This window comes from Gobio gobio (genome assembly GCF_949357685.1).
Source record: "Gobio gobio genome assembly, chromosome: 15".
NCBI lineage: Eukaryota > Metazoa > Chordata > Actinopteri > Cypriniformes > Gobionidae > Gobio > Gobio gobio.
This window is the reverse complement of record NC_137108.1, coordinates 50,671,812-50,684,872: the sequence shown is the minus strand read 5'-3', so window position 1 is coordinate 50,684,872 and position 13,061 is coordinate 50,671,812. Positions and strand designations below refer to the sequence as shown.

The 13,061-nt window shown below is 44.2% G+C and overlaps 1 protein-coding gene across 1 annotated transcript in view; it reads right to left on the bottom strand.

Annotated features, from left to right (window-relative positions):
* Positions 1 to 13,061, bottom strand: part of rftn1b (raftlin, lipid raft linker 1b) — a gene marked incomplete at its 3' end in the record, with an annotated part of 223,971 nt that overhangs the window by 188,726 nt on the left and 22,184 nt on the right. The window contains exon 2 of the mRNA XM_079838147.1: positions 526 to 697. Within this exon, the coding sequence (XP_079694273.1) occupies positions 526 to 670 (145 nt within the window). The 5' untranslated portion in view covers positions 671 to 697. The remainder of the gene's footprint in view (positions 1 to 525; positions 698 to 13,061) is intronic.

The window sequence follows — 13,061 nt, the reverse complement described above, 5'->3', positions numbered from 1 at the left end:
CGGATCGCGTGTCAAACCGCCAAACTGCTGAAATTTGGCGATTCAAACTGCTGAATCGACTCACTGATTCATAACGCTTCAAACTGCTGATTCAACTCACTGATTCATAACGCTTCAAACTGCTGATTCGACTCACTGATTCATAACGCTTCGAAGCTTCATGATGCAGTGTTTTGAAATCGTCATCACTATGCAAGTCGTTATTTAGGGGTTTTTTGCGCACAAAAACTATTCTCGCCGATTCATAAAGTTATTGTAGAACCACTGTAGTGAGATGGACTTTGTAACGACGTCTTTAGTGTCTTTTAAGGGTCTTGAGAGTGTAAAGTGCCATTGTGCCAATGGAGGCCTTTCAGAGCATCAGATTTACACTAAAATATCTTAATTTGTGTCTGAAGATGAACGGAGGTCTGACGGGTGTCCAACGACATGAGGGTGAGTAATTAATGACAGAAATTTCATTTGTGGGTGAACTAACCCTTTCAGAAGTAACTCCACCTCAGAGGGAATTCACCAGCGACTTACCGTCTTTCCCCACCAGGAAGTCCAGGTGTTGGTACGTGTAGGCCACGCCGGTCTTGGTCTCCACCTGCGGTCTCTTGAGGGTGGAGTAAATCTTTCCCGGACTGTTGTCTTCCTTCGGACGGAGCTTCCTCAAGCCGCAGCCCATTTCTGCCGAACACCTGCACACTCACGCCTGGGATGAGAGAGGACAGAGGTTTAAACAAAAACACTTCATATCGAATAACTATTTCGATATTTACTATACATTGTAAACCCAAATAAGTAGGCAAAACTTACATCAACATTTTTGAGTTAAGAAATGTAACGTTTAAGTTGGCAGAGCTTAAGTAATGTAAGTTATCTAAACTTAAATGTTTTATTTTGGCTAGCTTTAACCAGCTAATTCAATAAATTGCTAATTGGTAACACAATGCTTTTGTAGCATTAGCATAGCACTTCCCGAATGAGGACGTAAATATAAAACATTAAACATTTATCTGTTCTCAAACTCAGCTCACGCTCCACTCGTCACATAATGGACAAAACACAACATAACAGAAGCTCTTCATGATAATAATGTTTAAAATAATATGAATAATTATGATTAATTTATACATTGTGTTAATAATTATCAATGTTAATGAGTAAATCAAAAAAATTATATCATTATAATGAGTTAAATTCCCCCAGTAGTCAATAATTCTATCCCTTAAAACTCATCTTTGATCACCAAAATGTAAAACAATAAATTAAATACACCATTAAATCTCCCACTTTACATTAATCTTGCACACAAACACTTAATTTTAGCATTTACTGTCCCTTTTGAGTGTTGTGGCAAAGCATGCTGGGAAATTGAAATCCCTGCCCAGTTTCGGTTAAATTTAAATTTGTCTAAATAAAGTTAATTAAAGGACAACTCTGGTGAAAAATGAACCTAGGGGTGATTAACACATGGTTACAGAGTAGATCGTTCTCTGGGATGCGTTTTCATGAAAATCAAACGTAAAGAGTTTTATCTCTAAAAACAGATTAGCTTATAACGCTAGTCTATGGGCCATAGAATAAGTCAAATTAAATCGCTAGTTAATACCACTAACAAGGCTCAAAATAGCCTCATACTAACACTGGAGCATAATCAGAGGTGGACAGTAACTAAGTACATTTACTTGAGTACTGTACTTAAGTACACTTTTTAAGTATCTGTACTTTCCTTGAGTATTATTGTTTCTGGAAACTTACGACTTTTACTTCACTACATTTGAAAGACAAACATCGTACTTTTTACTCCACTACATTTCTATCAAGGCCCTCGAAGTAGAAAGTCGTAGCCGCTTTGAAAGTCAGTGGATGATTTGTTTTCTTCTTTAAAACGGGATGCGTTTTTTTTTTTTGCAGACAGCCTATCAGTAATCACTCTTGTAGGATCACATGAAGTTCAATGATTTCCAAGTATTGTTTTAACACCAATCAATTGATGGCAAAATAGATGGCGGCAGTTCCCAGACGCAGTGCGCGCAACCATAGTCATACTTAAAAGTTAAAATTCAGAAGAGCAGACGTGGATAAGTCTGAAAGTGCACACAGAAAGCTGCCTCTCAGACGCCAGACCACAAGTACAGAAGTTTAGTCTATTGAATCTACTAAAATCTTATTATAGTCAATTAAAACTAGACTAAAACAATTCAGATGCCTAAAATGTTGTAGTCAAAAGTATGATTTTGACTTTGATAAGAGCTTTGTAACTTTTAAGCAAGTATTTAAATGAGTTCAAGGTATGCTAGCATGTCAGATGGAGCATGACTGGTTTGCAACAATAATAAAATAATGTGTTTACTTTTACTTTTGATACTTAAGTACTTTTAAAAGAAAGTACTTCTGTACTTTTACTTAAGTAAAAATCTATCTTTACAACTTTCACTTGTAATGGAGTAATATTTAACCAATAGTATTTTTACTTTTACTCAAGTAATGGAGTTGTGTACTTTGTCCACCTCTGAGCATAATGAGGGTCCCTACATGCAAACCACAGCATTGAGAACTGTGTAAGTGTTCAAACAGTTTAATAAGAAGATGCTTTATAAAGACAGAACATTACGCGTATACAGACAGCAGCCATCTTGGAAAACAGTCTGGACAAGTCGAGCCACGGTTGAATAATCCGCCATCTCTTTAGTGTGTGTCCTGTGGAAGCTCTAGTCTCTGTTGCGTTCAGTTTTTTTTATTATTATTTTTATTTATTTATTTTCTCTGTTGCGCTCAGTGCTTTCTTCCGGAAACAACGGACCATATGAGATTCCAAGTCACAGTTCATCACTTAGCACAGCGTTCGTGGCTCGACTCGTCGAGACTGTTTTCCAAGATGGCTCCTGTCTGTATACGCGTTGTATATGCATGATGAAAAATTCTCGTCTGTTGTGAAGTGAATGTCACGCGCGAATGAAACGAGTAAACTCAAAATGTTCAAGCGTCCAACTACACGCGAATAGCGCAATTTATTCGCGCAAGTCACGTCTGGTGTGAACGCAATACAAACACCCTTAACAAAAAAAACATCTCCAACTTCAAAATCGTCCGACATCGTCGTTTAACCTTTTTTCGCTAAAGGATGTTTGTGTTAGTCTTCGCACGAGGGGTTTTTTTAACACGGGGGCGGTACTTCCGCCTACGTCACGTGACCTTTCCCTCGTGATTACGCAATCCGTGGCGTCGCGTCGCAGCGCAAGATGAGCAATCTAGGTTAAAAGTATATAAATGTGTGTTTGTGTTGTAAATGTGTCTGATGGTTTGTCTAGATCAGACTCTATTCCTCTGCAGTGATTTGGACCTTCAACCGTTGGTTCCCATTGAAGTCCATTATGTGCAGAAAAATCCTGGAATGTTTTTTTTTTAAAACTTAATTTCTTTTCCACTGAAGAAAGAAAGACGTGAACATCTTGGATGAGTAAGCAATTGGGTTGTTTTAACCCAGCGGTTGGGTTAAAGGTTTGCTTAAAACAACCCAATCGCTGGGTTAGTCCATTTTCAACCCAACTTGGGTTATTTTTAACCCATCATTTTTTAGACTGTAATATTTTAATATTCTAAACAACCTTTTCCCCCTTTTTTTGGATGAGTAATCATCAAGAAATGTTAATTCTGAAGTGAACTACTCCTTTAAAAGGGTCATGAACTCAGAAATCAAAATTCCCATGATCTTTCGACATATAAGAGGTCATTGTACTATAAAAACATCTTGTAAGTTTCAGATCTCAAGACGTTCTCATTAGTCTTTAATTGGAGCCGATCTGACATAAGGACAGGAATAGTCATTTATTACGTAATAGTGTGACTAAACACAGAAGAAGATCAACGCCTGCCTACATCAGAAACCAAACGCCCAAACAGAGACAAACTCTCTCAGCTACAACTAGTGTTTAAGGGCGGGGCAAAAAGGCGCTGTTCAGCCAATCAAGACCACAGGCTGGCATTATGCAAATTAGTTACATTGTTATCTAGTTATGGACGACTCGTTTCAGGCAGTTCAGTGTTGATTCTTTCTTTTCGGAGACGATAACTTTATTTGTTGTGCACTTTGCAGACTTTTACATTCTCAAAAGCTCTATTACACACTACCTGAAAGGGCATATTCAAATAAAGCATAATATACACCCCTTATTAAAGACAAACAACTACTGTTTTAAATAATTACTGTTTGAACTGTTTCACACACTCTTTTCAAATATTGTTAGTGGTGCTCTTTCTACTTAATATTTATATTTTATAATGACATTCGCTTTATTTGCTGTAGTCGTTAGTATGTTTAGTCAGGACACACAGTGTCTGCTTTGTGTTTAAAGGGTACATAACACACACACACACACACACACACACACACACACACACACACAGGTTCTGCCAGTTACTCTTGAGTATCTATAGAGTAGTGTTGATGATCCTTCATATCTCCCAAGAGTCTTTAGTTTATCATATTTCAGACTGATCTCATGAAATAGCGTATGTATGACACGCCAATTCGCTATGCCATTTTGGCGTGCTATCAAGACGCATAATTGCTTTTTAGCGTGTTTATCAACGCCGTTTCATTCTATCCCCCTACACTGCTCCTACTCCTAAACCTACCCATCACACACACACACTCATACACACACACACACAGCCCCTGCCCCTAAACCTAGCCATCACACACACACTCACACACACACTGCTCCTACCCCTAAACCTACCCATCACACACACACACACACACTCATAAACACACACACAGCCCCTGCCCCTAAACCTACCCATCACACACACACACACACACACACACACACTCATACACACACACAGCCCCTGCCCCTAAACCTAGCCATCACACACACACTCACACACACACAGCCCCTGCCCCTAAACCTACCCATCACACACACACACTCATACACACACACACAGCCCCTGCCCCTAAACCTACCCATCACACACACACACACACACACACACACACACACACACTCATACACACACACAGCCCCTGCCCCTAAACCTAGCCATCACACACACACACACTCACACACACACAGCCCCTGCCCCTAAACCTACCCATCACACACACACACACACTCATACACACACACAGCCCCTGCCCCTAAACCTACCCATCACACACACACACTCACACACACACTGCCCCTGCCCCTAAACCTACCCATCACAAGAAACATTCTGCATTTTTACATTTTCAAAAAAACATAATTTAGTATGTTTATAAATCTATTTACATTCACGCGGAATCACACGGCGTACACACACACGCGGAATCACACGGCGCACACACACACGCGGAATCACACGGCGTACACACACACGCGGAATCACACGGCGTACACACACACGCGGAATCACATGGCGTACACACACATGCGGAATCACATGGCGTACACACACACGCGGAATCACACGGCGTACACACACACGCGGAATCACACGGCGTACACACACACGCGGAATCACACGGCGTACACACACACGCGGAATCACACGCCGTACACACACACATGCGGAATCAAATGGCGTACACACACACGCGGAATCACACAGCGTACACACACGCGGAATCACACGGCGTACACACACACGCGGAATCACACGGCGTACACACACACGCGGAATCACACGGCGTACACACACACGCGGAATCACACGGCGTACACACACACGCGGAATCACACAGCGTACACACACACGCGGAATCACTCGGCGTACACACACACACACAGAATCACACGGCGTACACACACACGCGGAATCACACGGCGTACACACACACGCGGAATCACGCGGCGTACACATTCACGCGGAATCACACGTAGACATATACTTGGATAGATCAAAATGCGTACAGAAAACACACCATTTGGCTTTAGAAAGTGGCGTGTATGTTTACGCAAAGTCATGATGTCATGTATCATATTTATAAAAGACAGATACACTGTACCGATTTTTTCAGAAAACAGCCGAGCTAGTGGAGGCGTGCAGTGGGCGGAGCTAAAGACACACACACACACACACACATCATTGCATTATCCCTGGATAACTCTTGATTCTCTATACTTTGGTGTTGTTCACATTATATGCACTTACACACCAATTGCCAACAAAACACACGCACACACACATTTGATCAGTTTCACTCACCGCCTGCGGTTTCCACTCATGACCGGGAACAAACACACACACACACACACACACACCGCTTGCGGTTTCCACTCATGACCGGGAACAAACACACACACACACACACACTCACCGCTTGCGGTTTCCACTCATGACCGGGAACAAACACAGACACTCTCCGGAAACACAAACTGCATCCACTGTTCCCTTAACACTGGGTTATTGGTGAAGCTGAACAAGGTGATCTTTCCCTCACACACACACACTTCTTTAGTGACAATGTTGCTCTCGTGTCTAAAAACACAACGCCAGCGCCGCCGACGGCTCCCGCAACCCGTGTGTGTGTGTGTGTGTGTGTGTGTGCTCATCCGGGAGAAGTGCCCATATAAGGAATTCCACCCATTATGATGTCATACAGGGTCATACTAAAAAAAAAAAACTTTCCGAAACGTGTTTGAGTATATTTGGCACAGAAATACTTCCAACTCGTTGAAACTTTGTCCATGTTTAGCATGAGAATCAACTCTTTAACAGTGCATGAAATAGCATTAGACCCTCCATTTAATATTCTTAGGGCTTCATCAGTCTCTCAGGCTCAATGGAGCATCTTCTAGAAACTAGAAGTCTGTTTTCGATAATTGCGTATATTGGCTTAAGGTGTGTGTGTGTGTGTGCATGTCCTCAAAACGAATAGACAAGGACTACAAAACCACCAAACTGTGTTCGGTTTCATTATAAGCAACTCCATTCAGGTGTTTCCCATGAGGAAAGTGATCTGTCTATTTTCTCACGTTCCACCTTAATGTGCTTCTTACGCCGCTGTTTTTCAGCTTCCTTCAGTCAGGGACGGCCTCATCCTGTGCTGGTTTGGCAGAAAGCGAGCAGAAAAAGACCCAATTAAAGGCATGCTGGATTACTAAATAAATAAATAAGGGCTTCAGCTCATCCTGGGAGCCCAATCTCTCAACTGGCAGGCCGGGAATTAACACGTCCAGCCACGGAGAGGCCAAAAGTGCCCTCTGTTCGTCAGCCAAACCCCCCTTTTCCAAATCTAAAGTGACAGGCGGCGACAGTCGCGAGCGGATCAGAAGGGTGCAGGTAATATCCCATTGTGACCAGCTGATTAAACCTGGGGTGGGCCGTTGATGAAGAATACTCTCTATTATGTTCCTGTCTAATTACGGCGGCGGGCGAATAATCTGAGAAGCGGCGACGGCTGAGGGTTCTAGAGAATCCGCGGTTAATGAGGTGGACCGCTCGAATGAAAAGGTGAGAATCAATCACAGAAAATCAAGCAGATTGTTCATTAGGAGTCGGGATAATGCACAGCGAGCCGGCTTTAATTAGGACCCAGACGAGAGGCCATGCAGATTTATGAACGCTGCCATAAGAATCACTGTTTCTCGTGACACGGACATGGATGGATGCGTTTGGCTGTCCGTGGCTGAATCCAATCGGGAGAAATGACATCTCCAGTGCAACAGCTATCGGATTTTTCTCGTCTGATCGATTGAATGACACCCGGGAAGATCGTAGAGTAGACTTTTCAGGCGCAAAACCTATTATAATGTCATAATCTGATGTATTTCTGAACTAAACGGGCTAGAAAAAGATTTTAAAAGGGGGTTTTGCCATAGAATAACCATTTTCGGTTCCCCAAAGAACCTTTCAGGGATCAGTTCAAACCTTTTTTTTTTCTTAGTATGTTCTTAGTATGTAAAATATTCATATTTTAATATTCTAATCAACAATATTCCCCTTTAAAGAACCTTTTGTGGATTGAAAATATTCCATGGAAAACATCGATGCCAATACAGAATCATTTTTTTTTTAAGAGCGTAATGAGAATAGAATGTACATTTCCTGAAGAAAAAGTGGGTTGCTAGGGTGTTGCTAGGCGGTTGCTAAGATGTTCTAGGTAGTTACTAAGGCATTGCTATGCAGTTTCTACTGTGTTCTGAGTTGTTTCTAGGGCGTTTTTTAATGGTATTATGGGTGGTTGTTGTTTGGGTGTTTCTAAGTGGTTGCTACAGTAACCTAGGTGGTTACTAGGGTGTTGCTAGGTGTTTGATACTAAAAGTTGAACGTTTTATCCAGCAAGGATGCATTAAATTGATCAAAAATGAAGGTAAATATATTTATTATATACAATTTCTATTTTAAATAAATGCTGTTTTATTGAACGTTCTGTTCTATTCATCAAAGAATCCTGAAAAAAATGTATCATGGTTTCCCCAAAAATATGAAGCCGTTTTCAACATTGATAATGATAATAACATTTTCTTGAGCTGGTGATTTGATTTCGCCCTGCAGCTCAGGCTGGAAACCTGTACATATTTCTGTCCTGCTTCTGTTACAAATTTGCGGGGACCAATCACAAACCGGCTTATCCACCTGGCGCGCTATTGGCAGGTTTAACACAATGATGGATCGATGGAGTGTTGGTCTGATTGGTTGAAGGACTATCCAATTGCGTACACAGTCATTTGAACTATGTCCGTTGATCACGCCTCTTGTGCAGTAGACTAGATTTTCAATCTTAAAAGATTAAGCTTGGTCTGGTGATAGCCAGACAACAGCACATTAGCATATTACCACACCTGTCCTCACCTGGCTCATCCCAAAGGTGTTCTAAGCATTAAATTGTCCAAAATGTCTTGGTAAGAGTTCCTTTCACTGGAACTAAGGGGCCAACCCCTGAAAAACAACCCCAACCCATAATCCCCCCTCCACCAAACTTTACACTTGGCACAATGCAGTCAGGCAAGTCCCGTTCTCATGGCAACCGCCAAACCCAGACTCATCCATGGGATTGTCAGACAGAGAAGCGTGATTGGTCACTCAGAGAACACGTCTCCACTGCTCCAGAGTCCAGTGGCGGCGCGCTTTACCCCACTGCATCCCACGCTTTGTTGATGTAAGGCTTGGATGAGCTGCTCGGCCATGGAAACCCATTCCCTGAAGCTCTACACACTGTTCTTGAGCTCATCTGAAGGACACAGGAGGTCTGGAGCTCTTGACTCTGCAGAAAGTTGGCAACTTCAGTGACCCTCAGCATGCGCTGACCCCGCTCTGTGACCCTCAGCATGCGCTGACCCCGCTCCTGGGGTCAGCGCATGTTATAACACCACTAACAGTTGAGCGTGGAATATTTAGTATAATATTTGGACTTATTGCACCGGTTGAGTTCTCTGAGCTCCTGAGAGCGGCCCATTCTCTCACTGATGTGTGTAGAAGCGAACACACACACACACACACACACACACACTCCTGAGAGCGGCCCATTCTCTCACTAATGTGTGTAGAAACGAACACACACACACACACTCCTGAGAGCGGCCCATTCTCTCACTAATGTGTGTAGAAGCGAACACACACACACACACACTCCTGAGAGCAACCCATTCTCTCACTAATGTGTGTAGAAACGAACACACACACACACACACACTCCTGAGAGCGGCCCATTCTCTCACTAATGTGTGTAGAAACGAACACACACACACACACACACTCCTGAGAGCGGCCCATTCTCTCACTAATGTGTGTAGAAACGAACACACACACACACACACACACACACACTCCTGAGAGCGACCCATTCTCTCACTAATGTGTGTAGAAACGAACACACACACACACACACACTCCTGAGAGCGACCCATTCTCTCACTAATGTGTGTAGAAACGAACACACACACACACACTCCTGAGAGCGGCCCATTCTCTCACTAATGTGTGTAGAAACGAACACACACACACACACACACACACACACACACACTCCTGAGAGCGGCCCATTCTCTCACTAATGTGTGTAGAAACGAGCACACACACACACACACACACACTCCTGAGAGCGGCCCATTCTCTCACTAATGTGTGTAGAAGCGAACACACACACACACACACACACACACACACTCCTGAGAGCGGCCCATTCTCTCACTAATGTGTGTAGAAACGAACACACACACACACTCCTGAGAGCGGCCCATTCTCTCACTAATGTGTGTAGAAACGAACACACACACACACACACACACGCTCCTGAGGGCGGCCCATTCTCTCACTAATGTGTGTAGAAACGAACACACACACACACACTCCTGAGAGCGGCCCATTCTCTCACTAATGTGTGTAGAAACGAACACACACACACACACACGCTCCTGAGAGCGGCCCATTCTCTCACTAATGTGTGTAGAAACGAACACACACACACACACACTCCTGAGAGCGGCCCATTCTCTCACTAATGTGTGTAGAAACGAACACACACACACACACACTCCTGAGAGCGGCCCATTCTCTCACTAATGTGTGTAGAAACGAACACACACACACACACACACACTCCTGAGAGCGGCCCATTCTCTCACTAATGTGTGTAGAAGCGAACACACACACACACACACACACACTCCTGAGAGCGGCCCATTCTCTCACTAATGTGTGTAGAAACGAACACACACACACACCTGAGAGCGGCCCATTCTCTCACTAATGTGTGTAGAAACGAACACACACACACACACACACACACTCCTGAGAGCGGCCCATTCTCTCACTAATGTGTGTAGAAGCGAACACACACACACACACTCCTGAGAGCGGCCCATTCTCTCACTAATGTGTGTAGAAACGAACACACACACACACACACACACTCCTGAAAGCGGCCCATTCTCTCACTAATGTGTGTAGAAACGAACACACACACACACACACTCCTGAGAGCGGCCCATTCTCTCACTAATGTGTGTAGAAGCGAACACACACACACACACGCTCCTGAGAGCGGCCCATTCTCTCACTAATGTGTGTAGAAACGAACACACACACACTCCTGAAAGCGGCCCATTCTCTCACTAATGTGTGTAGAAACGAACACACACACACACACACACACTCCTGAGAGCGGCCCATTCTCTCACTAATGTGTGTAGAAACGAACACACACACACACACACACACTCCTGAGAGTGGCCCATTCTCTCACTAATGTGTGTAGAAATGAACACACACACACACACACACACACTCCTGAGAGCGGCCCATTCTCTCACTAATGTGTGTAGAAACGAACACACACACACACACACACTCCTGAGAGCGGCCCATTCTCTCACTAATGTGTGTAGAAATGAACACACACACACACACACACACACTCCTGAGAGCGGCCCATTCTCTCACTAATGTGTGTAGAAACGAACACACACACACACACTCCTGAGAGCGGCCCATTCTCTCACTAATGTGTGTAGAAGCGAACACACACACACACACACACACTCCTGAGAGCGGCCCATTCTCTCACTAATGTGTGTAGAAACGAACACACACACACACACACACACACACTCCTGAGAGCGGCCCATTCTCTCACTAATGTGTGTAGAAGCGAACACACACACACACACACACACACACACTCCTGAGAGCGGCCCATTCTCTCACTAATGTGTGTAGAAGCGAACACACACACACACACACACACACACTCCTGAGAGCAGCCAATTCTCTCACTAATGTGTGTAGAAGCGAACACACACACACACACACACACTCCTGAGAGCGGCCCATTCTCTCACTAATGTGTGTAGAAACGAACACACACACACACACACACACTCCTGAGAGCGGCCCATTCTCTCACTAATGTGTGTAGAAGCGAACACACACACACACACACACACACTCCTGAGAGCGGCCCATTCTCTCACTAATGTGTGTAGAAACAAACACACACACACACACACTCCTGAGAGCGGCCCATTCTCTCACTGATGTGTGTAGAAGCGAACACACACACACACACACACACACACACACTCCTGAGAGCGGCCCATTCTCTCACTAATGTGTGTAGAAGCGAACACACACACACACACACACACACACACTCCTGAGAGCGGCCCATTCTCTCACTAATGTGTGTAGAAACGAACACACACACACACACTCCTGAGAGCGGCCCATTCTCTCTCTAATGTGTGTAGAAACGAACACACACACACACACTCCTGAGAGCGGCCCATTCTCTCACTAATGTGTGTAGAAACGAACACACACACACACACACACACACTCCTGAGAGCGGCCCATTCTCTCACTAATGTGTGTAGAAGCGAACACACACACACACACACACACACACACACTCCTGAGAGCGGCCCATTCTCTCACTAATGTGTGTAGAAACGAACACACACACACACACTCCTGAGAGCGGCCCATTCTCTCACTAATGTGTGTAGAAGCGTCTGCTAGAGCTGGAGTTACACACCTGTGGCCATGAAGGGGTTGAACACCTGAACTCAGGGATGTGGAGGAGCGGCTCAATACAATTGGCAATATAGTGTGTTTTTTAAAACTATATCAGTTATCGCTCTTGCCGTGAACAGGCCTTAATTCGTCCTAAAAGGTTGGACAGCTCACTTTCAAATACTTCTCTTTACTGATATCTCTCCATCAGCTGGAAAAACAACAGACCGCCCCAAAATAGCCGTCTTTCACATAACAACTGCCTCCTCCAGACGTGGCCCATGTGTTGAGCTCAGACACTGGCTCTCTGGAGGCTAAGTGTGCGCTCCGTCGGAGAGAAACCGCGCACAATACGTGAGGAAAACAAAGTTGGTTGGAGGGGCTGATATTTGCATGGCTGATGGGAGGGGGGGGGCATGAAACGAAGCGGGAAGGTATTTTTAGAGCCGACGGAGGAAGTGGGAGATGTTTCTGATTTGAGAGAGACTGCTCCCTCCCCGAGGTTCTGCTTCACGCTACGAGCTTTTGGCAGCGCAGACTCTCTAGTCAACCTGGCAACTGCTCCCTCATGCACTGTAGACTGACGAGAAAACAGTTCACTTCCGCTGCATACACATGACAGTCCAGAA